Below are 27612 nucleotides of genomic sequence, written 5' to 3' on the forward strand. Positions count from 1 at the left end.
TGTTAGCATATCTGTCTCCGTGGATCCGATTCATGTTTGTCTTGCTTTATAAATAGTCCACAGATGTCTATAACTTTCAATGGATGGGGGAGAACTAATATGGATGCTGCTGGTTGTCATGTGACCAGCCTGGTATACAACAGGGATATTAGAGGTTTTCAAGCATCCTTGGTGCAGGCCATATGGCTTGTATCTTTCCTGAGGGTGGGAAGATGGTAAATTCTGTCGTCTAAAGGACACACTATGCAGCTGTCCTGCCTTGTTGATGTCATCCAGAGCCTGCTGCCTTCTCAGAAGACCTGGAGTATCATGTCTAGGTTCTCCAGACACTTTCCAGAGCCGCCAGGGTCAGCAAGCAAAGGAAAAGGTCAGCTTACAGTTAGAACACAGAACGAGAAGACAGGAGGAGGGATAGAGGTGAAGGTATGAATGGGATGTAAGGTCCACAAGACAGGTAGAGGCAGGAATTTCCACACAGATTCTCAGAGCAGCCACAGCAGCAAACTGGAGAAAACAGGCTTAGCAGAGGAGGATTGGGAAAGCTGGACTCCACCAAACTGGTTTTGATCCTCAGAGTCACATGTGTTGATAGCTTCAGGAAACATGCCCTCAAGTCGTGTGAGCGGAAGTCATCTTCTCCCTAAGGGCCCTCACACGTACATTGCAGGCTGCACCACCGTTATCTGTCTACTAGCCCAGACCTCCAAGTGTTAAGGTGGCACTGTTCTCACTCTGGGAAGCCTTTTTCCATCAATATATGATTCCTCCTTACTTTCCCCTGTATTCTCCTCTTCTGGGAAACCTTCATAGCCAAAAACCTCTGTTACGGTGTTTTCCCACATCTGTACCCAAATGTCTTATCCTGCCTTCATTTTTATAGCAGTGTGCTTCCATGCTTTCGGGAAATATCATCTTTCTGCATTGGCTAGGAATTTGAGAACTGTTGATGGCTTCCACGAGTGGTATTTATTTTAGCACCCATTCCACAGTGAGGGCAGAACTGCAAATGAGAACTTGATCCATTTTTCCTGGACCAACAGTGTTCATTTCTACATGGGATCTGGCCTGTCTGATAAAACCAGAATTCTTTATGTTTTGTGGCATAGGTTGTCCTCCCTCTGAGCTTACCTGAAGTTACCTAGCTTTTTTAATGATACATTGTTTTACTTGTTGTATGTTGTTACTTATTTAGGCTATATATTAGTTACTTTTTTGTTGTTGTTGCTGTGACAAAACACTGAGAAAAGCACCTGAAGCAATCAAGAGGGTTAGTTTTGCTGCACAGTTCAAGACTCTAGTCATGTCAAGCAAGTCATGTTGGAAGGAACTTAGATAGAACATCATATGAGATCTGCAATCAGGAAGCAGAGCAAGACGAATGTGAGGCTCAGCTCCAATCATTCTTTACTTTAGTCTAGGGCCCTGACCCATGGAATGATGCTTCTTATCTTTAGAGTCAGCCTTATCCTCTTAGTTAAGCTAACATAGAAACCCACTGAGACATAATCCCAGAGATTTGTTTCTGTGATTATTCTAAATCCTAGCAAGTTGATGATCACGACTGACTATCATCAGGGGCTAGCACTCTGATGCAGCAGCCCAGGAACTACACCTCTCCTTTTGTCACTTTGCTGGGTGAAGAGTTCAGTTGCTAAGGATTCAGGTGTGTGCACCTCCCTCTGTTTATACACTGAATTCCTAATCCCCCATATGATTGTATTGGAGACAGGGCATTTAAGAGATGATTGAGCTTAAATGAGGGTGTAAGCATGGAGCCACTCATGGAATATTACTGATGTTTTAATGACAGAGGAAAGTCCTGGATGGTTTTTTTTAACCATGTCAAGACCTGTGGAGAAGACAGCTATCTACAAGAAGTAAATGGCCTCATTGAGTACCAAACTTTCCAGGGCCTTGATCTTGGATTTTCAGGGTCCAGAACTATGAGATATCAGCTGTGTCAAGTCTCCTAGTCAGTGAGACGGCACTGTAGAAGCCTCAGGTGACTAAGGTTGTGTCTATTGGTCTTTATCAGGAGGTGACTTCATTGTTCTTGCCACTGAGACTGAGAACAAAAGAGTTGGTCAGAGAGCCTTAGAATACTGAAAAGCAGAAAGCCAGTAACAGAGAGGGAGGACTGATGACCAAAGGGATTAAGACTTGGCTGGTTTAACTCCCAGAAACAGCTGACCTGACAAAGGTTAACTCTTGAATCCCAGGCATCAGCCTGGGAATCCAGCATGGGACTGATCAAGACCCCCTGAATCTGGGTGTCAGTGAGGAGGCCTAGGTAATCTATTGAGCCTTGGGCAGCAGATCAGTACCCATCCCGAGTATACACACGGACTTTGGACTCCTATCCAACAATGTGAGGTGCATTCTCACCCTGAACTCTTGGGGAAGGGTCTAGGCCCTGCCCTATATGAAATGACAGACTATGGACACCCCCATGGAGGGCCTCACCCTCCCTGGGGAAATGAGGGGATAATGGGGGGGTGGGGGAGGGCATGGGAGGAGGGGAGGGAAAGGGAGAGGGACCTGGAACTGACTTGTGAAGCAACCTTGTTTCTTATCTAAATTTAAACTGAAAAAAAAAGAATACTGAAAAGCACCAGACCCCAACACATTATGTTGAAAAATTGTAAGCTCCAGATGGTTAGCAAAGAAATTTTTCTTCTCCAAGCATTTGTGTAAATCTGCAGAGATGGATATATGTGTATATATGTGTGTACATACATACATACATACATACATACACACATACATACATGCACATGTATTCACACAGAGAGATAAGTGATAGTACATACATAGATGAATATGTTCATGAAGTCTTCATTTGCCTTTCAAGCTAAGGCCACCATGATGTGCTCTGGTTACCATTAAGAGTCTCTATCTGGTTTGGAATGTGTTGACACATAGTGTTCCTTGGTACATAGCATGTGTTCTAAGGTCAAGCTTCTTAACTATAGCATCACTTAACTGAATGTGGGGGTAAAAATAATTTGACAGCAGTGAAAGTTTCCTGGCCATGTGAAGACTGAAAATTAAATAAAAATCAAATGGGTAATGAATACAAACTATTTATGACAGAACTGACCCATGTTACCACAGGACTTCACTGCAGCCTTAGTTCTGAACATGCATGTGCCATTCGTGTGCCCTTATACCAAACAACACCAGCAAATGCTTCCTAGAGTACCTTAGCTCAGATATGAAAATATTATATAATATGAATTATAGTGTTCCTCTGTATAATAAACTTTTTTGCTCCTATAAACTTATAATGGTTTAATTAAAGAAAATACACATTTATATTTTACTACTATCATTCTTCAGCATGTGTCAAATTAGCAATCTTTGTATTTTACTGTGTTACAATGCTAGATTTTATTTTTATAATTACTCTTTACTTATTTACATGCATATTCATGCATGTGTGGAGATAAGAGGATAATTCTGGAACCAATTCGCTCCTTCTATTGTGTGTGTTCTTGGAATCAAGCCCAGGTCTTCAGGCATCTCTTGCTGAGCCATCTCTTCAGCCCAGAATATTTACTTTTAAGAATTTCTGCACTTGTGTTGCTAATGTAAGTTTAGAAAAGAAATTGTTAGACAGAGTTTGGCTTGGGAATAGGAAGTAATTTCCAAGTGTCCTCGGCATTAACAAATCAAAATCAAAGAACTCTGAGGAGTACTGGAGATGCTGTTCTTGTTACAGCATCAAAATTATTCAGTCAAGTTTTAATTCTTTATTTGAAAAGAAAGTATCTCCATTTCATTGGCATGTAATTTGCTTTCATCTTCTATTAGTGGTAAAATATTAACTTAAGGAAATGTTGTAAAATAAATTTCCTCATGAGTTATTTCAGCAAATATTTGATCTGTATACCTGTTTTGTAGACCTATACATATGGTGTGGTGTGAAAGTTTCTTGGAGGATGTCATGAGCAGGATTTTATAAATTCCTGTTCTTTAGGCGTAACAGCTACCCTATGAACATTAAATCTCAGCAATATGGTTCTGTGTAAGGCCTGCACAGTGACAACACCAGTTGACATGCCAGTGTGGATGAAGGAAATTTCACTAGACTCCACTCCTAGATGAAGAGATACATGTAATCAAAGGCTATAAGAAGATCGATAATCAGTGTTGTCCAGGGAAGGACTCCAGACAGGTTTAGTACCAAATGGTAATCCCTAAACACATGTATATATGAGTAACACTAAATGGACACAATAGTATACACATATATACATACGAATCTTTGTTACTTTTCTATTGCCACATATAAACATCATGACCTGCGAAGTTTATGACATTTAATTTCGGGCTCACAATGGCAGAGGGTTAGGGTACATAAGCACCATAGCATCACAACAGGGAGGTAGGAATGACGCTGGAACAATAGCTGATATTTGTCTGCAAACAGGAGACGTGTGTGTGTGTGTGTGTGAGAGAGAGAGAGAGAGAGAGAGAGAGAGAGAGAGAGAGAGAGAGAGAGAGGAGAGAGAACACTAGGCTAACTAGGCTAGGCTTTTGAACCTCTAAACCCTGACCATGTTGACACACCTCCTCCAAGAAGACCACACTGCCCAATCCCTCCTAAACTGTTTTACCAACTAGGGACCAAGTATTCAAATACATAAGACTATGGGGGCCATTCTCATTCAAAGTACCACAGCATGTATACACATATTATATACATATGTAGCAATAATGGAGAAGAGGTCATGAATTTGAAAGGGAGTTCCAGAGACAGAGAGGAGTTGAGGAAAGGGGAGGGAGAGGTAGAAATGATGTACATATAGTACCTGTGTGTGATACACTTACAAAATTAAAAATTAATTTCAAAAACTCCACTTAGTAAGTGTCATCCTGCTAGTTCTAGAACCAGGCTTAATCGAGGCATATCTGAGTCTGTGTACAGAATTATACAATCTACACAAATTGGGAAGCGGCTTTGATAGTGGACAGATCCAAAACAAGACAACTGCAAAAGGAAGGTAGTCATTTTTTTTCTGCCTCTATTGTACCCCATCAGACACAAGGATTAAGGCAATGATTAAAAAATAAATGCTGATGCATCGAAGAGTTATTTCCTTAACATCACCCATGAATTCTGCATATGGTACCCTTTTCCCTCACAGTTCATTTGCCATTTGGAGCTGTAAACACTAGCTTTGGTGATGATGCTTCCTGCTTGGATGATTCCAGAAGACCTGCCTTCCAACCATAGATAGAGCTTCAAGTTCAGTGACCACAGAGAAGCTGTATGACAGTTACAAAGCAGAACAAACAGCCTGCAGAGGGAAGCAAGTGTCTTCAGCTCACTATTCTTCAGTTCTGTGGTCGTCACTTTCTGTTTGGCGTCGGTGAGGGTGGTATATATGACATTTTCTAGGGATCTTCGTGGATACAATCTTCCTCATTTCCATCTTTGGAGAATCTACGATCTGTGGGGTGATAAACTTGGCACTAGGAACATAGCAACTGACAGTGCAGTCAAACTTCCCTTCCTTGGGGAGTCCCTATGACAAATGTGAGGACAACTTAGAAAGTGGTTAAGTGCCACGGAGAAGCATTAAGTGGAAAACATCCTTAGAAGCACTGTGTAGAGATGCTACAAAGAGTGGTCAGGAATGACATCTTCTGAGTAACAGTCCTCTTGGTTTAGTATTTCTACTAGTGATTTCTGGGACATTTGGGAATTAAACAGTCAATATTCTGGGCAAAGGATCTAAAGCTGAGTTAGGCTCCTAGCTCTCAGAAGACAATCTTCACATGAAGAGGAAGCAGGATGGCAAGCTGTGTGTGTATCTGGAGAAGTCTTTTAGGGGATGAGAGTAGCAATTGTGAAGGCCATAGAGCAGGGAGCTACCAAGGAGTATGTGATTATTTCACAAAAAGGCAAGCAAGTGCTGTAGCTCAGGAGGAAGAGAGAGCAATGGAGGCAGCATCAGAGAAGTAGCACAGGTTACAGGACTACAAGGCTTTCCTACTCTGTAGGATAACTATTAGACTTCGGTGGTGGCCTGGTACCCTAGGTGTGTCAGAAAGATGCAAACGATACTGAGGCTCAATACCATGCCATTCACAGACAGTGAAAAATGAGTCAGCAGTCAGCAGTGTGCTGACCATGATTCCCACACCTGCTTCAGACCATAGGACAAGAGTTCTGAGGAAACCTGCTGGCCAGTGAGTAGCATAGAATGGCCCTTCCCAAGGCTTCATCCCCCTTCCTTCAAATAACTTTTTCATGCGAACAGCATCACCTGGTAAACATTAACAGGAGGCCTTGGGTTACTGGCCACCTTCACTTTATCAAAAGAAATTTTGGACTGAGGAGGTAGCTCATTGGGTACAAAACACACTTGTATAGCAGGTGTGAGGACTTGAGTTTCAGTTCCCATAATATACTGAGAGGCCTCACATAGCTCTGAACTCTGTAATTCCACTGTTCTTTGGGAAATAGGAAACAAATGGGGAAATCCCTGGAAATGCACAGGGCAGCTAGCCTGGTATAATCATTGTGAATGCAATAGAGGCCCTGTCTGAAATAAAGTAGAAGGTTAGCACCTATACCCAAGGTTGTCCTATGGCCTTCTCATTCTTGTCATGGCACCCATCCATCCATACTCACATCCATGAATGCCCATTCACATCAAACACATATACACACAGAGAAATAACTTAATTTTTATTGTTGTGTTTATTTATGAAGTATAATACCATGACTCTGTGCACATATAACTTTTAGTAGCCCAGTCAGGGTAGAGTTTTTCCATCTTTCATGAAGGTTGTTTTGCTCTAATACCTCCCAAACATATCTTCAATAATAATATTAATAATAATAATAATAATTGCTTTATTATTATTATAACAAATGTGCTATCATAGTGATAGTACTTTATTATTAGTTCCTGCAAGGAATTGTGTTGAAGTCTACATCACTGGAATTCATCAGTTTACAAAGAGCTAACCTGATACAGTATCCACCATAAAGAAGTAATTTATTAAGTACTCTTTGAATTGTTTCCCCCCTAAAACCTTCAAAGTAAGTATCCTGCTTTGCTCCTTTGGGAAATGTTTCTATGCCTGGAAATTTAAGCAAGAAATCAGAGACACAAAGAAATAGCAGAAGTGGGTGTGAGTCTAGGTGTTCTCCACCCAGATCCTGGTTTATTAAGGGATTTGAGTCTAGGTAAGCTTGCTCTGGGTCCTTGTTTATTACTGGATGTTTCTGTTCCCAATACATCTGGTGTGGTGGTTGTTATAGGTGCTTTTGACACAGTTGTATTCTCAAGTGGAAAGTGAAGTACTTAAAATTTCCCTAAAGGCCAAACTCTTGCTTCTCATTAGTGACTGTTTAGCCTCCTGGGTTTGGATTCTTCATTGTATATTGGCGACATGATGATAGCCTTTGGACTTCTTAGTAAATGATAATGTGTGTTTTTTGTGAATTATGAAGTGATAAGCAACCATAAAGGGATGGACTGTTCTGCTAACACATCTCTTGCAAATAAGATGGAAGATCATTTGCAAATATTACTCCTGGTTCAAGAAGTTCCTAGGAACTGGCCAACCACTTATATCAGGTATTGACCAGGTTTTTCTGCAAGTGTCCAGATATTAACTGTGTTACTGTGTTTGACTTTGTGGATGAAAAGGTATTTGCCACGACTCACTTCCGATGTTACAGCATGGAGAACACAGAATGAGTAGGCAGGACTGGAATTCAAATAAAAGAGTCAGTCAAATCCCCCAATTTTAGATAGTTAGCTTTTCTTTCTTTCTTTCTTTCTTTCTTTCTTTCTTTCTTTCTTTCTTTCTTTCTTTCTTTCTTTTTTTTTGGTTTTTATGAGACAGGGTTTCTCTCTATTGTTTTGGAGGCTGTCAGTCCAGCCTGGCCTCAAACTCACAGAGATCTACCTGCCTCTGCCTCCCGAGTGCTGGGATTAAAGGCATGCACCACCACCGCCTGGTTTAGATATTTAGCTTTTTATTCCAGTTTGTGTTTGTCTTTTCTGGTTTAGACAGCACTCTTAAATCCTTGCATTTTTGTAAGAAAGCTATCTCTTTATTAGATGATAGCTGTTTGATATTTGTAAATGGTGTGTTTGGGTAGGTAAAATTATGTAACTCTGTGCTAGAAACAAGAGAAAAATTCTTTATATTTTATTTTTTAAGAAACTGTGATATTTCTCAAGTTAATGGCAGTGTACTTTGTGCCACTGGGCTTCCAAAGTGTACCCTTTTGTTCTGTGCTTCAAATAAATAGAAAAATAGTTACAAAAAATAAAGAGAACAGAACAAGAGCTGAATGTTGTAATGGTTCTAGTTTGCCGAGTGCATTATTAGATCCTATGTCTATGCACACCAGAACCTCCTGGAAGTTTGTGCAGGAAGTGTAGGTGGATGTGCAGACCCGACTGGCTTTTGAACACACCTTCTGACTTTGCCCCAGTTGACAGATGCTGTGTCTTAGTCTGTCACTGTTGCCAGTGACTGCTTAATAGCCTAACTTGCCCATGTGGCCATCACATTCCTGTTGCTTATGTTAGTACTGTCTGTGTCTCACATAGATGTTTGCATGTGAAGTTCTACTCTTAAATATGCATGATCTTCAAAGCCTGGATTGGGTTATAGAATTTAAATCATATTCCACTTAATACTCAGATATCCACTCATATTCGTTCACGGATTAGTTTTAAAATGAAATAATTGATCTCAGCCAGTGTACTCCCTTATTGTCAGCTTGTCTGCCTGGGAGTGTATGCCTTGTTCTACTGAAATCAGGTACCCAGGGATGGCAAGCCTTGCTTTGGCTCTTGAGTATCCTGCATAGCAAGGTTCTCTGACAGCCACGTGGAAGGGGGCATTCACACAAGATCACACTGAGTATATGGAAAAGGAAAACTTCACTTGTTCACAATGATGTTTTGCTTTCAAGATCCTTGATGACAATATTGTGTGTTTGCACATGCAAGAGTGTATTCATATTCATCTATGTATAATTGTATATGTGAAAGCATACATGCATGTCTGTACATGTGTATAGCAGTCAGAGGTCAGCCTCAGGTGTTGTTTTTCAAAAGATGACCACCTTGATTCCTGAGGCAGGGTCCCCAGTGGCATGGGGCTAACCCAATAGACAAGGATGCTTTTCCCAAGCTTCAGACATTCATCTGTCTCTACTCCTCAGCCCAGAGATTCCAAGTGTACACCAGGATGTCCACCTTTTTATGTGGGATCTGTAACTCAGGTCTTTCCACTTGCTCAGCAAGCACTTTAACCAACAGAGTCATTTCTCTGTCCCTTGGATGCACACGCACACACATAAACACACACACATATGCACACACTCACACACACGCACGCACACACGTACACACATGCACAATGCACACAAATACACACACATGCACACACATACACACATACATACACACACACACACTTGTGTCCATCTCAAAGCTACCTACATATGTCAGGGTTTTAATGAATTTTCACTCCTTTAAGTTGGGGATTCACACCTAAAGGGGACACAAATTATGAATTAGCTTCCTATGTATAACAGTACACTAAAGTAGATTGCAACGCCGTATGTCTCTAAAGTCAAATCAAAGAAAGACACCTGTTTCTTTGATTGAGAGTTGAAATCCCCCATATGTACATGAAATAGGAAATAATATGCTTTAATTTATTTTGGTGCGATTTATTAGATTTTTTGATGTTCAAATATGATGTTCAAAATTATCCATCCTTTGCTGAGTATGCGCTTGAAAACAATTTGTTTAAAATCCTAAAAGTGCTGCTCAGTAGTTCATCAATCTGTACACTCACCACTCACCTGTTAGAACACTACTTGGCAATTAAGAGAGATGATAATAATGGGAACTTGCATGGTTTCAAATGCCTTATGCAAAGTAAAAGATGCCATAAGTTGACATATTATATGACTTCTTTGACAAGATAATTTGTAAATGATAATATAGAGTGTTGAAAATAGATGAGTAGTTGCCTTGGTTGAGGAAGAGGTAGCAGAGTGGCATAGAATGAAGGAGTTTTCTGAGTGTCAGAATGGTTGTGTATCCCAACCATAGAGCAGCTGTTCAAATCTACACCTCTTTAAAGTCACAGCACTCACAGCAATATGGTAACCTTCCATTGAGATACCTTGACTTGTGATTCATTTTTAGCAAACCCAGTATGTCTGATTATTCTTATTGAGAACATAAACACAAACAGCTAAGGGCAGAGGGCTATCAGCCAGTCCTTAGAATGTAAACTTAATTGTGTTCCTTTTACTAAGACACACAGTCATAACTCAAGGATCTAGTTACTTGGTTTACAGAAGAGAGTGTTACAGATTCTGCTCAGTGGATATTTCCCTGGGTTCTGTGTAAGAAGAGTGCATGAGAGTAGTCTAAGTTATGTGTCTCCCAGCTGCTGTATCTCGTCCTCTTGTGCATATGGAATGCTTTCTGTTCTTATGGTAATCACTTTCCTTCCTTCCTGTGTATATATAGTGTATGACAGTTACAGTGGCTGTGGGAACCATAACTTTGAGTTCTGTGACTTCTGTGAGTAAAACCAGCCATAATGTTGAATTAATGTCATTGCTCACATGGAATTTCCCTGTTGCTATAAGTGGAAAACTTACAGTGTATTTAAATAAAGGCTTGACATTAGTTTTTCAATAGTATATAAATTATGGCATATATGTAGACTGATTGCATCATTTAAATAGCATTACTACTAAATAGAGTAAGGCTGGCATTGGGGATTACATACAGAGTGCCATGCTTTAGCAGAATGTGGTTTAGTCATCCATACAATTCAAATGGAAGATAAGGACCCAGAGAGATGGCTCAACAGTTAAAAACACTTACAGCTCTTGCAGAGGACCCAGGTTCAGCACACTAACTTCCCTAACTCCAGTTCTAGGGCTTCCAGCATCCGCTTCTAGCCTCCAAAAGCACTAGGCATGCACATGGTACACATGCATAATTGTAATACACATACATGTGCATGCTTCTGCATACCTCCCCACCCAACCCCCCAACAAACACACTCACACACCCCCAAAATAAATATTTAGAAAAAGTGGAAGATAGCAGACTACCATGACACTCTATAAATAACAAACTAGAATTCTGCTCCCAGCCATGGTAACTATGTGGGATTGTCTTGTCTTCAAGCAGGATTGATCAACTGGAACATTGATTCATTTAATAAAATGAAATGGTAATGGAAACTTTCCCAGGTTGCAGAGCGTCAGAGTGTGCTGGTGATTGTTGGTTCTGGGTTTTTGAAACATCAGTATTGGCATAGTAAATCAGGCAGAAATTGGGGCTTGCTCACATGCAGTATAAAAGACATGCAAGGAATCCATTGACATCAAAAAAGTTGGGTAAGAATCTAATTGTTGATGGACCCACCTGTCTTGCCTGGGTGTCATTTTAGAAACAGTCAGTCAAGGTGAGATAAAGAACCTGAAGGAGAGGTTTTCTTGGCACTGGACCTGTTGTTGCGTTCCTGTCTGCCTCACATGGGGTGTTGGGACACTGGTAGTACTTACAGGGGTAGTGGGTATAATAAATGAAGTGTATCAGCCCTAGAGAAAACTCAAAGTATAGAAAAATTTCCCTCCCACCCTCCTATGTGAGTTGACATGAATTGACCATGATGTCTTCGTGTTCTGGGGAGAGTGGACCTAGGGTGGGTGAGGACAGAGCAAAGTTTGAGAACAGTAGAACCAAGAGCTCCAGGGCAGCTGTTATCCTGGCTGAAAGCTTGTAGATATGCAGGCGATTTCTGCCTGTTATGGTCTCCTGGCTCTTACCGAATGCAGAGGTGGTGACTCAGGGAGCCTTGCTTGTTTATAACTATCCACCCACCCTATTGGAGGATGAAAAATGGCTCTTGTGCTGGAACTGTCTCAAGGTCTGGGAGTGTATGTGTTAGCAAGGAAGGGTGTTTAACATATCCCCAATGGATAGGAAGCCTCGTGTCTTCTGGTCTTCCAAGCATGGCCTGCACACCAGGGGTCTGTATTCTAAGCAATCTCTGAAGGCCTCCTTACCCCCAAACTGAATTAAGACTTTGGAGTCACCCAGCTTTCATTAGAGCAATATATAGGGCCAGGCAAATGGCAGCATGCTCAGATTTTCAGGAAAGGGGTGCATGAACCCTGTCTTCTCCTGTGTGTGTTTTCCTGTGGGTGTCACCCTCTCACACTGCTCCCCAATTCTGCAAAATCCTCAGCTTTTCTAGATGTTCCCTCATGTGTGCACACACATCTAGACCAAGCAGGCTGCTGAGCATCATCTTTCCTATTGACAGATGTCAGTTCTGTCAACCCTCCCTTCCTGGGCACGGGAGTGTATTCACAATAGGAACCACATGTTACCGTGTCAAGTCATTCCTTGGGAGTTCCTGGTTGCCAATTTTGGGCTGGCGATTAGAGCCTTGTGGGACCCAAGCAGTCCAGGTGGAAAAAAAAGATTTCACAAATCCCATATTGAAGGACTTCCTAGTTTGTGGACGTGTTGAACTCTTTGGAGGATGGGCATCACAGTTTAGTTGCTGGTTGCAGGTCGAGCAGTCCCACCCTGGAGAAGGGACTTGGCTATGTGCCCTCCTGGTCATCTTGTTTGCTGTATGTGTGGATGTATTTATTCATAACCTAGTACCTAAGCCATGCTATGATAGATAACCTAGGTCTCAGAGGCCATGGCCCAATCGACACCTCTGAGTTCACCTCTTCTTGCCACACAGCTAGCAAAGCCTCCCCCATACCTGAAACCAGACATGCAAATATCAGATTCCCAAAGGGTTGAGGCAGGACAATGTCACAAGTCAATATTCATTTGCTTTCCTACAGCAGAATTTGTTTTCTTTTACAGAAGTCGCATGGCAATGATGATCTGAATGCTTCTATGACGTCTCAGAATTTTGAAGAAGAATCTGTGAGTGATGTTCAGTACAAACTAGCACTGATGTCATCTTGTAATATTTCTCACCGATTGTTTGTATTGCTTTGCTTCTTCATCTTTAAAATATATGGAAAGGTGTCCCGCCTATAGAAACGTGTTTTACAAGTTCTAGCTGCAAGAGATTCATTTGGGTTTATTGATTGGTTAGCCTGGAATAGATTACTCTAAAAATACACAGGAGCAATGCAACTGAGTTTGGAAGGAAAGAGGACAAAGCCCTTTGAAGCCCTCTGAAACTTTGAAAAGAAACTTGTCAAGGGCAACTGCAGCCACTGGATCAATTGACTGAGTGCCTAATGAATGAATAATAAATCATCCCACTTGTTCTTTGAAGAAAGGTAGAAATCTGACCTGGCTCAAACATTGCATGGGATTCAGACAATTCATAGGTACTCAAAACTAGATGGGTTAGTTACTGGAGCCCATGACAGCTGATGAATTCCTATAGAGGCAAGTGACAGAGCCTAGGGCATGAGAGAGCAAGAGGGTAAAGAGACACCAAGAAAAAATACTGAAGAGGAAAGTGGGTGTGCATAAGCTAGGGAGCAGAGCGCTGAGGCTGGGGCTCAGGTGAAGAGTCTGCACCTGATGGTCTGGAAGACTGAGACTCACGCTGAGGGTTGAAATTATAGCCCGTGTGGAGGAAGCCTACTCTAATTGGGGAGGATTGGTGGGAATGTAGACAAGAAGGGGGAGGCAGTCTGCATCTGGCGTGGATATGTGGGTACACCTGGGTGGGAGCCAGCCCCGCTCTCCTCTCGTCATACTATTCCTTTTCCCTTGTTCTGTCCTTATTTTTAGTTAATTCCCCACCCCCTGTGTGTGTGTGTAAGTATGTATGTATGCACACCTGCGTATGTTAGTGCACCTGCCTTTATGCATGGGGAGGCTAGAAAAGGACACTCCTTTCATCACTCTCCACTTGTCCTTTAGAGACAGACTTTCTCCCTGAACCAAGACTCATATAGGCTCAGCTAGGCTAGAAGCCAGCCAAGTAAAAAGAGCCTCTTATCTCTACCTCCCTCGGAGCTGGACTTGCAGATGTGCATAGACTGTTTGGCTTCTTATGGGGGTGCTGAGACTGGAACCCTAGTCCTCATAATTACACAAGTGTCCAACTGCTGAGTCATCTCTCCAGCCCAAGTGTACAGTTTTTATAATAAGAAATCTCACAATGTCAAGGAGTTTAGGGGTTTCTGACGCTGACATACTATTCATGTAATTGTTGGGAAGTTATGTTCATGATTCCATCTGAATTCAGATACAGTCCCACTGGGGAGAAAATATAAAGTAATGGGCTGATAATATGGTTAATGACCATGTTATCAAAGCATGTGACAGCTGGGGTTCATACTCAACCACTGTTTCTTTCGTCTCTCCTGATTAGTAAGTAGTGTCTCGCTTAGCCCACATTTCGCTGACTTGGATGCCTTTTCCCTCTGTGCAGACTCTTGGAGAAGCTGGCGATTGCTTGAGTCACCTCCCCAGCCCCTTCGCATACCTTCTCACCATACACCTGAAGGAAGGCCGCAACCTCGTGGTCCGGGATCGCTGCGGTAAGGGTCTGTGGTGCGCTTGCTCAGTAGCCTGAAAGACTTGTTCTGCGTCTTGGTATGAAGGCTTGAGTTGCTCATCTCACGCTGTTCATAGAGGAGCTCATCCCTCACACTGCACCCCAGCCTCAGCCTCCTACATATATACATTGACTCTGAGTTGTTTAAAACAGATAAATGCTGGTATACTTAAAAAATAGTAACAATACGTAAGGCTATTTCAGAATGAAATAGTCATGATAATTGTATTTGGCATGTAGAAAGTGATTCAGAGAAATAGTCACTTGGCCTTAACACTTGAAAAGAGTGAATGGTTTTCTAAGATGAGGCCATCAGATTCAATGATTGATGCAAATGGCCTTTACACTTCTTCCCTCCTGTCTTGAGACTCTGTAGGATCCCTCTTACATCCATTATCTATTTCTTTCCTTTGTCCTTTATACAATTCTCTTTACATTTCCATACACACATTTTAATTAAATTGAGACCCTGATGCCCATATTGTTGTTCAATAAGCATTGCTTTTTACTTTCCAATGTGTCTTCAAGATAGACCATGGTTTTCTGTGTAAATACACATTCTCTTTTAAGCTCACCTTGTTGCTGCACGCCCTTTGCATGTGTGAGTCTCCAAAGAAGCTTGGTCGTCCTTTCCGTGTCCTTGGGCCCCCACTTATGGATGCCATCTTTGTTCATGGTGGCCTGCCCTCAGTTAAGTGGGTTGAGACCTGCAGCTGGGCAGGGTAAGCAAGTAGTACCTGTTGGGTTTTTTTCTCTTCTACTTTGAGCAGCTCCTGCCATCTGCCATTTAAGGCCTTTCTTTCTGGCTTCCTGCCCATTATCTCTGTTCCTGTTTGATCATGCATGCTTTGCTGATCCTTGTGTAACATCAGTGGACAAGGGAGCGTCCATCCCTCCTCTGCTGTGTAAATACTGTACCCAGGCCCTGGTGCTCACTTGTACATAAATCAGCTTCTATGTCTTATATCTGCTGCCTCCAAGCCTGGAGCATGGCTAACTCGTCTGTCACACACATTCTCCTCCTATTCACCCCACCTCTGCCCCAGAATCCTTCCTACTACCTCTCCATACTGCATGCATTTGTGCTGTCAATTCTTCTACAAATCTCTTACCGATAGGACTTCACACAGTCAGAGATGTGTGAAATATGTCCTTCCTTCCTTCCTTCCTTCCTTCCTTTCAAGATGGGGTTTCTTGTGTAGCTCTGACTGCCTTGGAACTCTTGCTCTATAGACAAGGCTGGCCTCAAACTCAACAGAGATCCTCCTGCATCTACCTCCTAAGTGCTATGATTAAAGGCATGCACCACTACCACCTGGCGTATATTTCTTCTTGATAAAAATTATATCTTTTCATAAGTAGTTTTCAAAACAGGGAGTATAACATTGTATTTAATAGGAAGTCTATTATTTTTATTCAATATCATAGTTTCTTATCTGTCATTTGAATCACATGTGTTTTATATCCGTCATAAATACATCTATGTCTGTAGATACATTCCATGCCAATTTAATGAGAAGATTCATCTAGATCTTCATATATGAGATGACATCTGAGGGATGTGATCTTTAATCAATATGAGTGACCACTTACAGATGACCTGACTCTGGACCTGCTAAGTGTCCCAGTGACTGCTTATGTCAGTCAGTTCATTTTGTGACAACTTCCTCAGATGTCAAGAGCATTTTGGACAGAATGTGTTTAACTTTACAGGTCCCCAGACAAATGTACATGTATATTACATATATATATATTATATACACACATATATATGTATGTGTGTATGTATATTGTTTATATGGAATATATTTACTTTAAATTTGGACTTCAACAGCTCCCCTTTCTGATCTTTTGATTCTCTCTTATGTATGTGAGTTATGTAGCCAGCCCATTCATGGTGCCTCATTCTAATACAATGACAACAAATCCCTATAAGATGGCCAGTGTACTTGCGTGATGAGGAGCCTATTGCCATGTCAGAAAGAGAATGAAACACTGGGGTTCATAATACTATTTTCATACTTTGCTGTTTTAGTTTTTACTGCCACATTTGTATTTATATGGTATTCTGTTTATGTATGTAGAAATATATGTAGTGATTATATGTGGGCAATTTGCTTATACATTGCCTTAAAGTCTTCTCAGTTCATCATTGTGAGAACATTAACTATCTTCTCCACCTGAAAAATGTTGTATATTATTGCTGGTTATAGTCATTCAGTTAGGCAACACAACCCCAGAACTTCTTGCTCCACATAGCTGTAAAACTGTGCCTGTGACTAACCTCTGTCCCCCTTTCTCTTCCCCATATTCTTCTTGTCCCATGATATCCATCATTCTACTGTCAACTTCTTTAGTTTCTATACATAAATGGGAACATACAGCATTGGTTTTTCTGAGCCTGGCTTATTTCACTTAACATAATGTTCATCAGACTCACCCCATCCCCTGCTTTTATCATTGGGGAGTGTATAGTCATTATTTACGAGAGAGGTGTATTTGTATTGCCTTTTCCTTAAATGGAATAATATATTTAATTTTTAATTTGAAAGTCCAAATGCGTGTAATTGATCAGATGATAACTTCCTGTTATGATGGGAGCTTTCCAAAGTATTACAATGTTTTAGTTACCTTGCAGCTCACGGGAACAGATAGAAGATAGGTAATTTCCATGCATAGTTTCCATTTTTGGAGGTTTTGCAAATAGAGGTTATTTTTGATGAATCATTCCCTGTTACCAAAGAGCTCAGCCTTTTCTTTGAATTGTTACAAAACCATTCCTGTTTATGAAGCTGTCTGCCTAGATACAGGTTGGCCAGCAGTTTATACACAAGTCCCAGTAGTAGGTATTTTAGGCTTCATGACCCATGAGTTACATCTATTCAATTTGTGTTAACATAGTGGGAAAACATCTTTGGGCAAATGAACATGACTACGTTCTGCTAAAACTGTATTAATATAAGCAAAACAATGACAAAGTAGTCATTGGGCCAGAATGAACCCACGTACTAAATTCGCTGACCTCCGACTAGAGTATTATGATCTGATTTTTGGATTCATCTTCTAAAAACATGCTTTTAATAGCATAGTGGCTGAAACCGGTGCTTGAATAAATAAGGTGTGTTTGTTAACCAATCATGATTTGAAGTTCACACTTTTAATAGAGATATCTAGGAAGCATCTTGGTAAAAAGACAAAATGCTGAATTAATAACTGGAAATATCAGGCAGTCAAAGGTAATGTTTGGTATTTCTTTGGGCCTTGGAGCTAAAACTCAGTTTCAGGAGAAGACTGCTTAGACAACATCAAGAAAGTACGAAGCTGTGCTTAAAGGAGTCTTGACCCACAGGAAACCAGGGAGAAGAGCCTCCCTGGCACTTCAGTGCCTCTGTTAGCCAGGGCTGGGAAAAGTACCCTGCTGATGTTGACTCCTATGCTTTGGCCTTTGAAGATGCTGAGAAGTTCTGGGATTTTTTGTTTTGCAGTTTTTAATGCACAAAGGTGGCAGGTGCTTTCTGGAAAGATTTAGGAGGAAACTTGTGGTTCAGAATCCTGAACAGGAGCAGGGTCTGTAGCTGCAGCCCAGAACCCACCTGTCTGTTCATTCGCTCCCTGCCTCAGTCCCTCCCCTGCCCTCTCCCTCTCCATCCCTTGTAAACACGTCTATACACGTGTGAATAAATATGGATGTAAGAGCAATGTCACGTGAGGCCAAGGGCTTCAATTACACAGTATTAGAAGTCTGGTCACAATCACAGATTGCAGTGGCAGGACTCTTTCTAGTGTAGAATCATTTTCTTTGGGTTCCTGACATATCCCTCTGCCCACACCACTAGATCCAGCAATGGGCATTTTGTGCCAAAGTCAGAGATTCCTTTCTTTTACTGTTTTGGCATGCAGTTCTGCTTGCTGTAGTGTGAACCTGAGATGCAATGCATTGGCTGGGCATGGCCTTGAACTCCTTCTTTTAGGAGAAACATCATGGCTATTTCCCTCTCAGTAATAGCCTGTTTGTCTCTGTCCTCTCCTTTCCTCTCTTGGTTCTTGTATTCACCTTTTTATAACATTAACTTCCTACTTTATATCCCAAGTTTCTTCCCACCTGGGGGCTGTAAAATTACACCTGTTGTATTGTTTTTGAGCACATAAGACTTGGCTTTTTCTCTGGTTTGGGTGTGGTCCTAGTCCAGTGATTTTTAAGTCTTTGAGATACAGGTGAAGTGATATAACTTGAGCATCTCTTTTCGGTACAACTGCTTCATGATTTGGCTGATGCATAGAGGAAATTGGATCATGACTCAGTTTCACATAGAAAGTAATGTGACCATTAACAGTGTATCCGTAGAACTGAGGCCAGCAGCCTTATCTTACACACACACACACACACACACACACACACACACACACACACACACACAGGGGTCTGGGATTCCTAACATAGACAAAGTCTCTTGACCCTGGGAAAACTCCCATCTCCTGCCCTCTCATACCCTACATCAATTCCTGGAAATGAACAGCACCCACATGAAAGCTGTTTTCCCCTTTTTGTTAGGCTATCCCAAGTCCATAGCTGTGGTTTTAAAAGAATACTTGGGTTGGTGGTGCCCTCTCCTGGCTCCTCTCCAGTATTGCAAAAGGAAAATGAAATTCACTGTAATATCCCTAGGGCCATAACCATCGCTCCCCCTGTGATGAGGGCTAACGTTTTCTTTGTGATGTGAGTTTTTTTTTTGAAGATTCATGAAGCATTCCAATACAAAACACGTCTTGTTATTCATATCTGGAATAGAAAGGTATTTGGCATTTGTTTATAGAGAACTGATGGCTTCCTCCCCAGATGGCAGGAAAAACTTCATCAGAGGTCAGTTTTGAAAGGGGTGACTTAAAGAACATCAGCACCAAGACTACCACATGAATTTAGAAAGCAAATAGACTCATACAAAAGCTTTCCAATGGTCAGAACCTCTAATTTAAATCTGCTCCACTTAGAATGCTAAGTGTCATGATAGTATATTCTCTTGGTAACGACAAAATAATTTCATGTCGGAGCTACAGACAAACATAGCCTCCTTGTGTGGCTATAATGATGGACAGGCAGGCATTTCTGGATTGCATTGCAAAAGGAGCAGCATCATTTGAAGGACACTTAAATCTTCTGCTTTAACTTTGATTCAGGAAATGCTCCTCAAGATATGGAGACCAATGTGGGGGAAGGGGTGTGGATGAGGGCACCACCAGGTCCCCACTAGAATTTTAAGATGAATCTTCTTTTCCTGATATGAGTTAGAAAATGGGTTTTCCTTTCTATAGTATAACAATCTCTACTTTTTGGGATTCTCTGTCAGTTACTTTTGTTTCCCATGTGTATTGTTCTCCATCATAAAATATTTAAGAAGAAAAATAAAACCTTTACGACATCATGCTCTGTTGAACCAGTGTTTCAAAGTAGGTTAACTCAAAGTGCATTTTTATTGTTATTTATTATTATTTTGTGTGTGTACATGCTAACATTTATGTGCACTCTCCCATCATGTGTGTGGACACATGTGCGCCTCAGCATGTATGTGGAGGTTAGAGGACAACTTTGAGGTGGTCAGTTCTCTCCGAGTGCTGGTTCTGGCGATAGAGGTCAGGTCACTGGGTCACCAGGCTTGGGTTGTAAATATCTTTACCTACTGAGCCATCTTGCTGCCCCCTCCCAGTTTTTATTGTTACAAACCATGCTTCCACAAATGCGCCTGTGTATTAAACTGTGTGTACATCTTTGCTCTTAACGTCTTTGCAAGTCAATTATTGATTTGTATCGATTTTCTTCATTCCTCCAAACACCCGACTTGTTCAGTGTTCTCATTACAAAATTGGCAGTCTGCGCCTCAGAAAGGCTTACCCTCACCACAAGTAGTGAAGTGACTCACTCTCTGTTATCTACATTGACTATAGAATAACTTTGTTAATTGGGTGTAGGGAAAAATCATTATCTGTTTATCTTGCTTCAATCTGTGTGTGCACCAACAATTTTGAACACTTAAACATGTTTGTTCAGATCCGTTTTTTATCTTTGTAAGACTTCTCCTGTGCCGAATGGCCCCTGCTTCCACAGATAAGCATCACGATTTGTCCTCGGAATGTTTGCTTTTGTGTCTGCAGTTTCTGCTGTGAAAATCTTGCTAGCTTTCACTTATCCTGAATGGTACCCAGCTCCATTTCCATGTCTACAGAGGCCCATGACCTTGTATCACTCACGTTCATCCCTATGTCTCAGCCTCTTTGTTTTTTCATTTCTCATTTGAAACTTTTTGTCTGTATCCAGTTTTCCAATATTAGGACCTGAATAGAAACTTAGTTTTGCTTTTTCAAGATGACTTCCAGATGAAGGAGGACAAATCTTTCTTTCCCTGATGATTAGACTGCCGTTTTTTTCAATAACTGTACATGCAAGTGTAAAACATACCAGCATTTGCTTCCTGGGCTTCTGTTGGGTTTCTGCTGATTCGTTCTTTAGAGCAAGAGTCAAGTGCACATCACAGTCTTACTTCATTCACGCACAACCCAATTAATCCTCTTTATTTTGCAAGCTTCCAGCTTTGCTTCTCATTGTAGTACCTGCTCTGAACACCAGATGGCATGAGATCCTTACTATGGCCGTGCAGCAGCATTAAAAACATGGTCCTCTGTGTCAGAAGGGAACCTGAAAGCTTGCTGGCATGCAAACTGCATCCAGTGGTGAGGGTGTCAGTCTTCTTTCCCTCCCCAGGGGTGTTGTAGCTTAAGATGCTAAAACAGATGAACACAGCTGAGTCTGGGATTCTGTGGACCCCGTTCCCATCCTGCCTAGATCGTACAAGACAAGCTGATCCTAAAAAAACCGGCTTTGTGTATTCCTGTTTCCAAGAGCTTCTCACTGGGGACAGCTGTGTCTGGGTTTTGCTTTGGGGCTCCATACACAAATGGGTTGATTGGGATGTTTGGTGTCTGCCCCTTTGTTGAGCCAGTTTCCACTTCATCCTTTCTCGGTGCTCATGCTGGCCTAAGGAAAGGGAGTCTGGAGTGGCTCCCTTGCCCCTGCGTCTATCTTGACCACCTTACCCTGCATAATTTTTATCCGCTTGTGAGAGACTTGCCTACGTGGGAGGGTGTCCATTGTCAGTCACAGTGTGGTATATGATGGGTCATGCTGTGCTCCAGGTGTCTTTTGAGCATCTTGCTCCATTGTGTGTTGCACACGTATGTTCTACTTGTGAGTATGTGAGTTTCTATGACTTCAAGCACTCTCATTGTACTTGGACCTTTGTTTCTAGTGTTACGAGGGTGGCCATGCAGGATATTCACAGAAGTTCACACCCACGTGTACTTCTGGTTGCCTATAAAGAACAGGGATGCAGGCATATTGTCTGTGTGGCCATTCCGCCAAAGCCCAGCTAGTTCGGTAATTTGCTGAATCTGTATATATTGACAGGTCTTTCAATTATAAAAAGAGTTATGATAGTTGTATTCATATATATATATATGTATTATATATTAAAGGTCTGTGATACAGACTTTTAAAATAGCTGTGGGGTGTATCTGACTCATTAGCAATGGGTTATGAAGGCAAAATCAACGTAGCATCTTAGAGAATATTTAAATATTTGTTTAATTTAATCAGTTTTTTTATAATTTTATGTGTATGGGTGTATTGCCTGCATGTATGTATGGGCACCCTGTGCATGACAGGTACCCATGGAAGCAGAAGTTGGTGGACCCCAGAAGAGGGCGTCAGATGCCCTTGGAAATGGAGGGATGGATGGTTGTGAGCCTCCACATAGAGATGCTCTAAATGGCCTCCCAGTCATCTGCCAGAGCAAGTGCTTTTAGCTGCTGAGCCATCTCTCCAGCTCTTTAAACTAGCATGCAAAGAAAACAACAGGGACAAGGTATGTTGTAGCGCAGGCTATGGAGCCAGAAGGGGAAGATGTGATGGAAAAAGACAAGGGAATCCAGGTGGTAAGGGGAGCAGATTCTCAGAAGGTAGAGACTAAGGAAGTGTGGCGTGTGGCTGGAGGAATCTTATGGGAGGTCACATGTTTAAGAGAATCCAAACGGCCCAGTAAATGCTCAGTACCCGCTTTACTGCTGCACTGATAGACCCCATCATATATTTCATGCAGGCTTTTATAAACTTCATAAACAATTAAAGGATGTTTGTGGTAAAATTGCCACTTTCAGATCATTAATTCTGCCATAAGATGATTCCTGGGACACTGTTGAGTATAGTGGTTATTTGTATTTTCTTATGTTTTTTTTAATCATGTATATTTGTATACATGACCATTGTATCTCAAGGTCCAACCAGGGCCAATCCTTGCTCAGGGGACCTCAGGAGGTTTTGCATGGTCCCCTTAGAGGAGAGAGACTGCTCAGTTAGGGTGGGTAAATTAGTGATGCATGTTTTAAAGACAGTAGACCATTGAGGAAAACACAGCTCTTCTGGCTTTGATGGGAAAGTAAGTCTCAGAAGCAGATAGCCTCCATCTACAGAAGTAGCCTGGGCTGTGACCTACCAGCCTGATAGTTGTGTTCCCTGCATCAATCCAGGAGGACCCTTTGCTTGGGATTCTCTGGAACTCATATGCTACATAGGAAGTGATTCCTAATTTTCACTGGAGCAGGGACACTGCTCCCTCTCTTTCTTGGTTGCCCCTTCTGGTTTCTGAACGGGACTGGTAAGGATGCAGTGCACAGACAGACGTTGTTGCATCTGCCTGGCTTCACTGTGAATCTGTGGGCATAGGCTCCTGTGCAAACGTCACACTAGAATACCTCCCCCATTTTCTGTTTTGTTCTGGGAACTGTCTTGTTCTTTTATTTAACCACCCTCAAAGACAGAGCTCAATTTTCAGAGTGTCCTCAAGTCCTCAGTGAATCAGCTCTGGATTTTTAGTTAAAGCTGAAGCCCGTGTTCCTGAGGATTTCAAAGTTTCAATTTTGTATACAGTTGTTTCTTTCCAGAATAGCAAAGAACACTTCAGAGATGTTTTCCTGAACGTATGGAATTCCCCCCCCAAATAATTTAAGCTCACAGCTTTTGTTCTTCCTATCTCCCTAAAAGGAAGGTGACAGAAAATTCCATATCATCAGAGATAGCACTAAAGAAACTTTATAGGGAGAAATTAGTCATGTGAATTACCTTGGGCATTAAAATAAAGTAAATGGACATTAGGACTATATAAATGGTTATATGCTCTCCCTTTTGTAACTTAACTGAATCATGACACTAAAAATAGCAGCCCTTACAAGGAGGCATTCTCCATAAATTCTGGAGCTAGCTACCATTAAAGTAGATTGGTTTATTTATTCTCAGGGGACTACTTTGAGAATGGTAGTTTTTCACATTACAACTGAGAATAGGATAGTGTAAGGTAATTGAGTGAATTATTCAAGATTGCACAGTCACTTGCAGGGTACAGGATGGTACGGCACTAACTTCAGCATCCCCAGGTGTGTTGGGTACCCCTAGGCATATGCCTTTCCTTTCAGGAACTCAAATGGGGATGGATTTAATATTATATCTGTGGATGTTACAACCATCGTTTTCTATATTCAAATGATTTAAAAACACCTTCTCTGAAAGTTTTAAGTTGTGTTTATAATGTTGTGCTTTGTATCCTGCATCTATTGGTGAGATTTTTAATTTTCCTATTATTGTTATTACTATGAGTGTGTGTGTGTGTGTGTGTGTGTGTGTGTCCATGCATGCTGAGGCATATATATGCAGGTCAGCGGACAACTTTTGGGTGTCACTTCTCTCTTTCCACTATGAGCTCCAGAGATCAGTTTCTTAAGGCATTTACAGCAAGTGCTCTTATCCATTAAACCGCCTCGCTGGCCCTCTTAATGGAACTTAATATTTCACTGTACATTTTGAAAATTCTGAATGAGAACTCTGAGGTGCCACCTCCAATGGCTCTGGTGAGATATTCCTTCCAGTCTGTAGAACATCCCTCCTGATGCAAGGATATCTGTGTACATTGTGTTTTTTTCCATTTGTAAAAGGCATGTGTGTATGGCGTGTGTGTGTGTGTGTGTGTGTGTGTGTGTGTGTGTGTGTGTGTATGGAGGCTCCAGTGACAGGAATCATCTTTATTTCTTTCTCCCACCTTATTCTTAGGCAAAGACTTGCGATCACAACCAGAGCTCATACAGATGGCTAGCTTCCTCTGGGGTTGCCTTGCCTCTGCTGCAAGTTGGGATCTGTAGATAGGATGCTATCCCCTATGCGTACCCTGCCCAGGCCTGGGTTCTGGGGATCTGAACTCGAGTCCTCTCACTTGCTCAGCCAGCACTTTAACGACTGAGCCAGATCCCTCACCTCCTGCATGTGGTTCTTAGGGTCTGAGCTCAGTTTTGTCCTCTACCCTCAGCCCCCTGCTCAGCTTTCGGCCCAGCACCCAGGTGTCCTTGCTCTCTCCCCCTTCCTCCCTCATCTAAATTATAAGCTGCTGTCAGATTTATACGCGAAGCTTGGCTCTGATCACTTTACTCTCCTCCTGAGTGAACCTACATTTCCTTCCTCTTCATACTAAAATAACTCCAGATGGACCAAAAAAAAACCTATAATGTAAAAAAAAAAAAAAGAAAATGTGCAAAAATCAATGGGAAGAAACACAACTGTATTAATTTAAAATCTTACAGTAAAAAAATGCTTCTGTGCAGGTTGTGAAAGTACAAAGGCAAAAGTCAGATCTTGGCTAATTTGATGAAATAAAAAGGAAAATAATTTATTGCCAGTATCAACTTGTTAAATTCTGACAAGTTGTGGAGTTGGTGAGCTGTTTCCATAAGAAAGATCCCTTGCAGGCTTAGCCAGATGCCAAGCTAAGCCCGCTGAAAGACAGATAATCATGTAATAACGAGAATCTGATTGGCAACACAAATCGAAGTCACAACAGCAGGAAATTCCCTGAAAGTGTTACAGATAAGGGGAGAGACAGAGGTACTTTGTTTCCCCCCCCCCACCTGCCAACATATTAAAATAAAGGTTTAAAATATTCAGTGTTAGGGAAATGCAGAAAGAAATAACACTATACTCTAAGTTTGCTAAGCATTCGAAGACGATTTATTTTATATACATTTATGTGTAGGTGTGCGTGTGCCTGCATATGCCATGGATGTGGGTGCCATGAAATGCCAGGAGGGGTTGTTGGATCCCCCTATGAGCTTCCCAGAGTGGGTGAGCAGCAAGAAAGAGTAGCAAGCTCTCCTACCCAGAGAGCCCCCCTTCCCACCCGCGCCTAAGTTTGATAAGAATTAGAAAACAATTTTATAAGGTCTGTTAGAAACAAAACGAGCCACTGCCACGCTTGAGTGTTGCAAACTTGCTGTAGACAGGATTCCGGGATTCTGGGATGGCTACCTCAGCCTGCTGGCTGAAATGCTGTCTACAGCAGCCCAGCTCAGTAAAGATGGGTTTAGTTGCAAAGACACCAGGAGGTGCATATTGCTGGTGTGGCCCCTGGACTATGGCATACTACCCGAGGAAATTCAGTCATTTAAAAATGATTCCTGCACGTGTTTTCTCCTTTAAATCACCCGAGAAACTGCTTGTGGGTATCGAACCAGACAAATGAGTTCAGGGACCACTCAGAGGGTACAGACTTTGTTTCATTTCATGTGTTTCAAACTTTGGGGGCATGTATTACTTTTACTTAAGCAAAATTTAAAAGGCCGGGAACAGGAAATAAAACACCCACATTTCTTGCAGAATAATAACTAACCCTTTATTGTATATGTTTAAGGCACTTTGGTCTCTGACTCAAAACAGCCTCTTGTAATCTATTTCTTTCTATGATGTTTCTTCCTTAACTTTTGGGTTTACTGAAATGTTTGCTTGTGATTACAACACCAGTTATTATTTGGGGTCTCCCTCCCTGCCCCATTGATACCCAGGTCTTTGTTCTTGTTTGGTCCAACTCCTGTCTCTTTGATTTAAGCCCTCACTGACAAGCGAGCTAGGTAATACCTTTGCTACCTACTACTGAGCAGAACTGCACACCATGTCCAATTCTTTTGAACATTACCAACCCAGGATCCTATGCTGTGTTGTGGGGTGCACGTACCATCAGGTGCAGAAGAGCAGTGTCTTGTGTCTTAGCAACAGCTGGGTATCTGAAAAGCCTTGGAAAAGACCGGGAGTGTTTGTGATCTGGTAGCATGATTGACAGGTAGCATGGCTGACAGGTGCAGGTCAAGGGAGAGTAACCATCTGTAAGTTAGTGGGTACGAACAGGAACAACTGTGGTTCTTAAGTGTGTGTGTGGTGGTGGTGGTGGTGGGGCGTTGTGCCTCTGTGCTGCAAGGATTAGGACTACAGATGCAGCCATCCCCTGGGATCTGCATGGGGATGTTTCCAGCGCCTCTGGTGATACCATAATCCATGAATGTGTAAGTCTTTTATACAGAATGTAGTATATAAACTGCCATGCTTGCATGCATGTATGTATGGTATTACATGTAAACGATCATACAATCATATACAACCTATGTGCACTTCCCCTTACTTTTTACTTCATCTGTAGATGAAGCACATGATGTCCATACCATGTAAGTAAATAGCTGTGTTGTGTCTGTGGGATAATGACCAGGACAGGAGTCTGTACTTATTCTGTAAGGACACATTTTATATATTTAAAATTAGGTTGTGCCCATGGTTGGTTGAGTCTGTACATGTAGGGGTTCTGTTTGTGGACGCTCCAGTCTGTGTAGTGTGGGAGAAGATGGCTGGGCCTGGCCCCCAGTGTCAGAGTGAGGGTCTGCCTGGACACAGCCTGGTCTCTTGGTCCCCACTGAAAGCACCAACTACCACAAGAGCCTCTTTGTATCCCAGGCTCCCAGTGAGGAAGGTTAAAGTCCACCCATTCAGGTGTCAGCTCACCATGTGTATAATCCGGGAGTCGCATTCCAGAGCTGCTGGCCCCTTTTCAGAACAGCCTAGCTGGGATGCCACTTCCCTGACAGTCAGGCACTTAGGCTCCAAGAGAGAAAACCACCACAAACTACCCC

General features: G+C 41.9%; 1 protein-coding gene across 4 annotated transcripts in view; it reads left to right on the top strand.

Annotated features, from left to right (window-relative positions):
- Mctp2 (multiple C2 and transmembrane domain containing 2) overlaps window positions 1-27612 on the top strand; it is a 241787-nt gene that overhangs the window by 67472 nt on the left and 146703 nt on the right. For all 4 annotated transcript variants that reach the window (XM_005084546.4, XM_021235587.2, XM_040730276.1 and 1 more), the window contains 2 exons: window positions 12912-12974; window positions 14449-14557. In XM_005084546.4, coding sequence (XP_005084603.1) covers window positions 12912-12974; window positions 14449-14557 — 172 coding nt within the window. The remainder of the gene's footprint in view (window positions 1-12911; window positions 12975-14448; window positions 14558-27612) is intronic.

The sequence above is a fragment of the Mesocricetus auratus genome, unplaced genomic scaffold, assembly GCF_017639785.1.
Source record: "Mesocricetus auratus isolate SY011 unplaced genomic scaffold, BCM_Maur_2.0 Super-Scaffold_4256, whole genome shotgun sequence".
In the NCBI taxonomy this organism is placed as follows: Eukaryota; Metazoa; Chordata; class Mammalia; order Rodentia; family Cricetidae; genus Mesocricetus; species Mesocricetus auratus.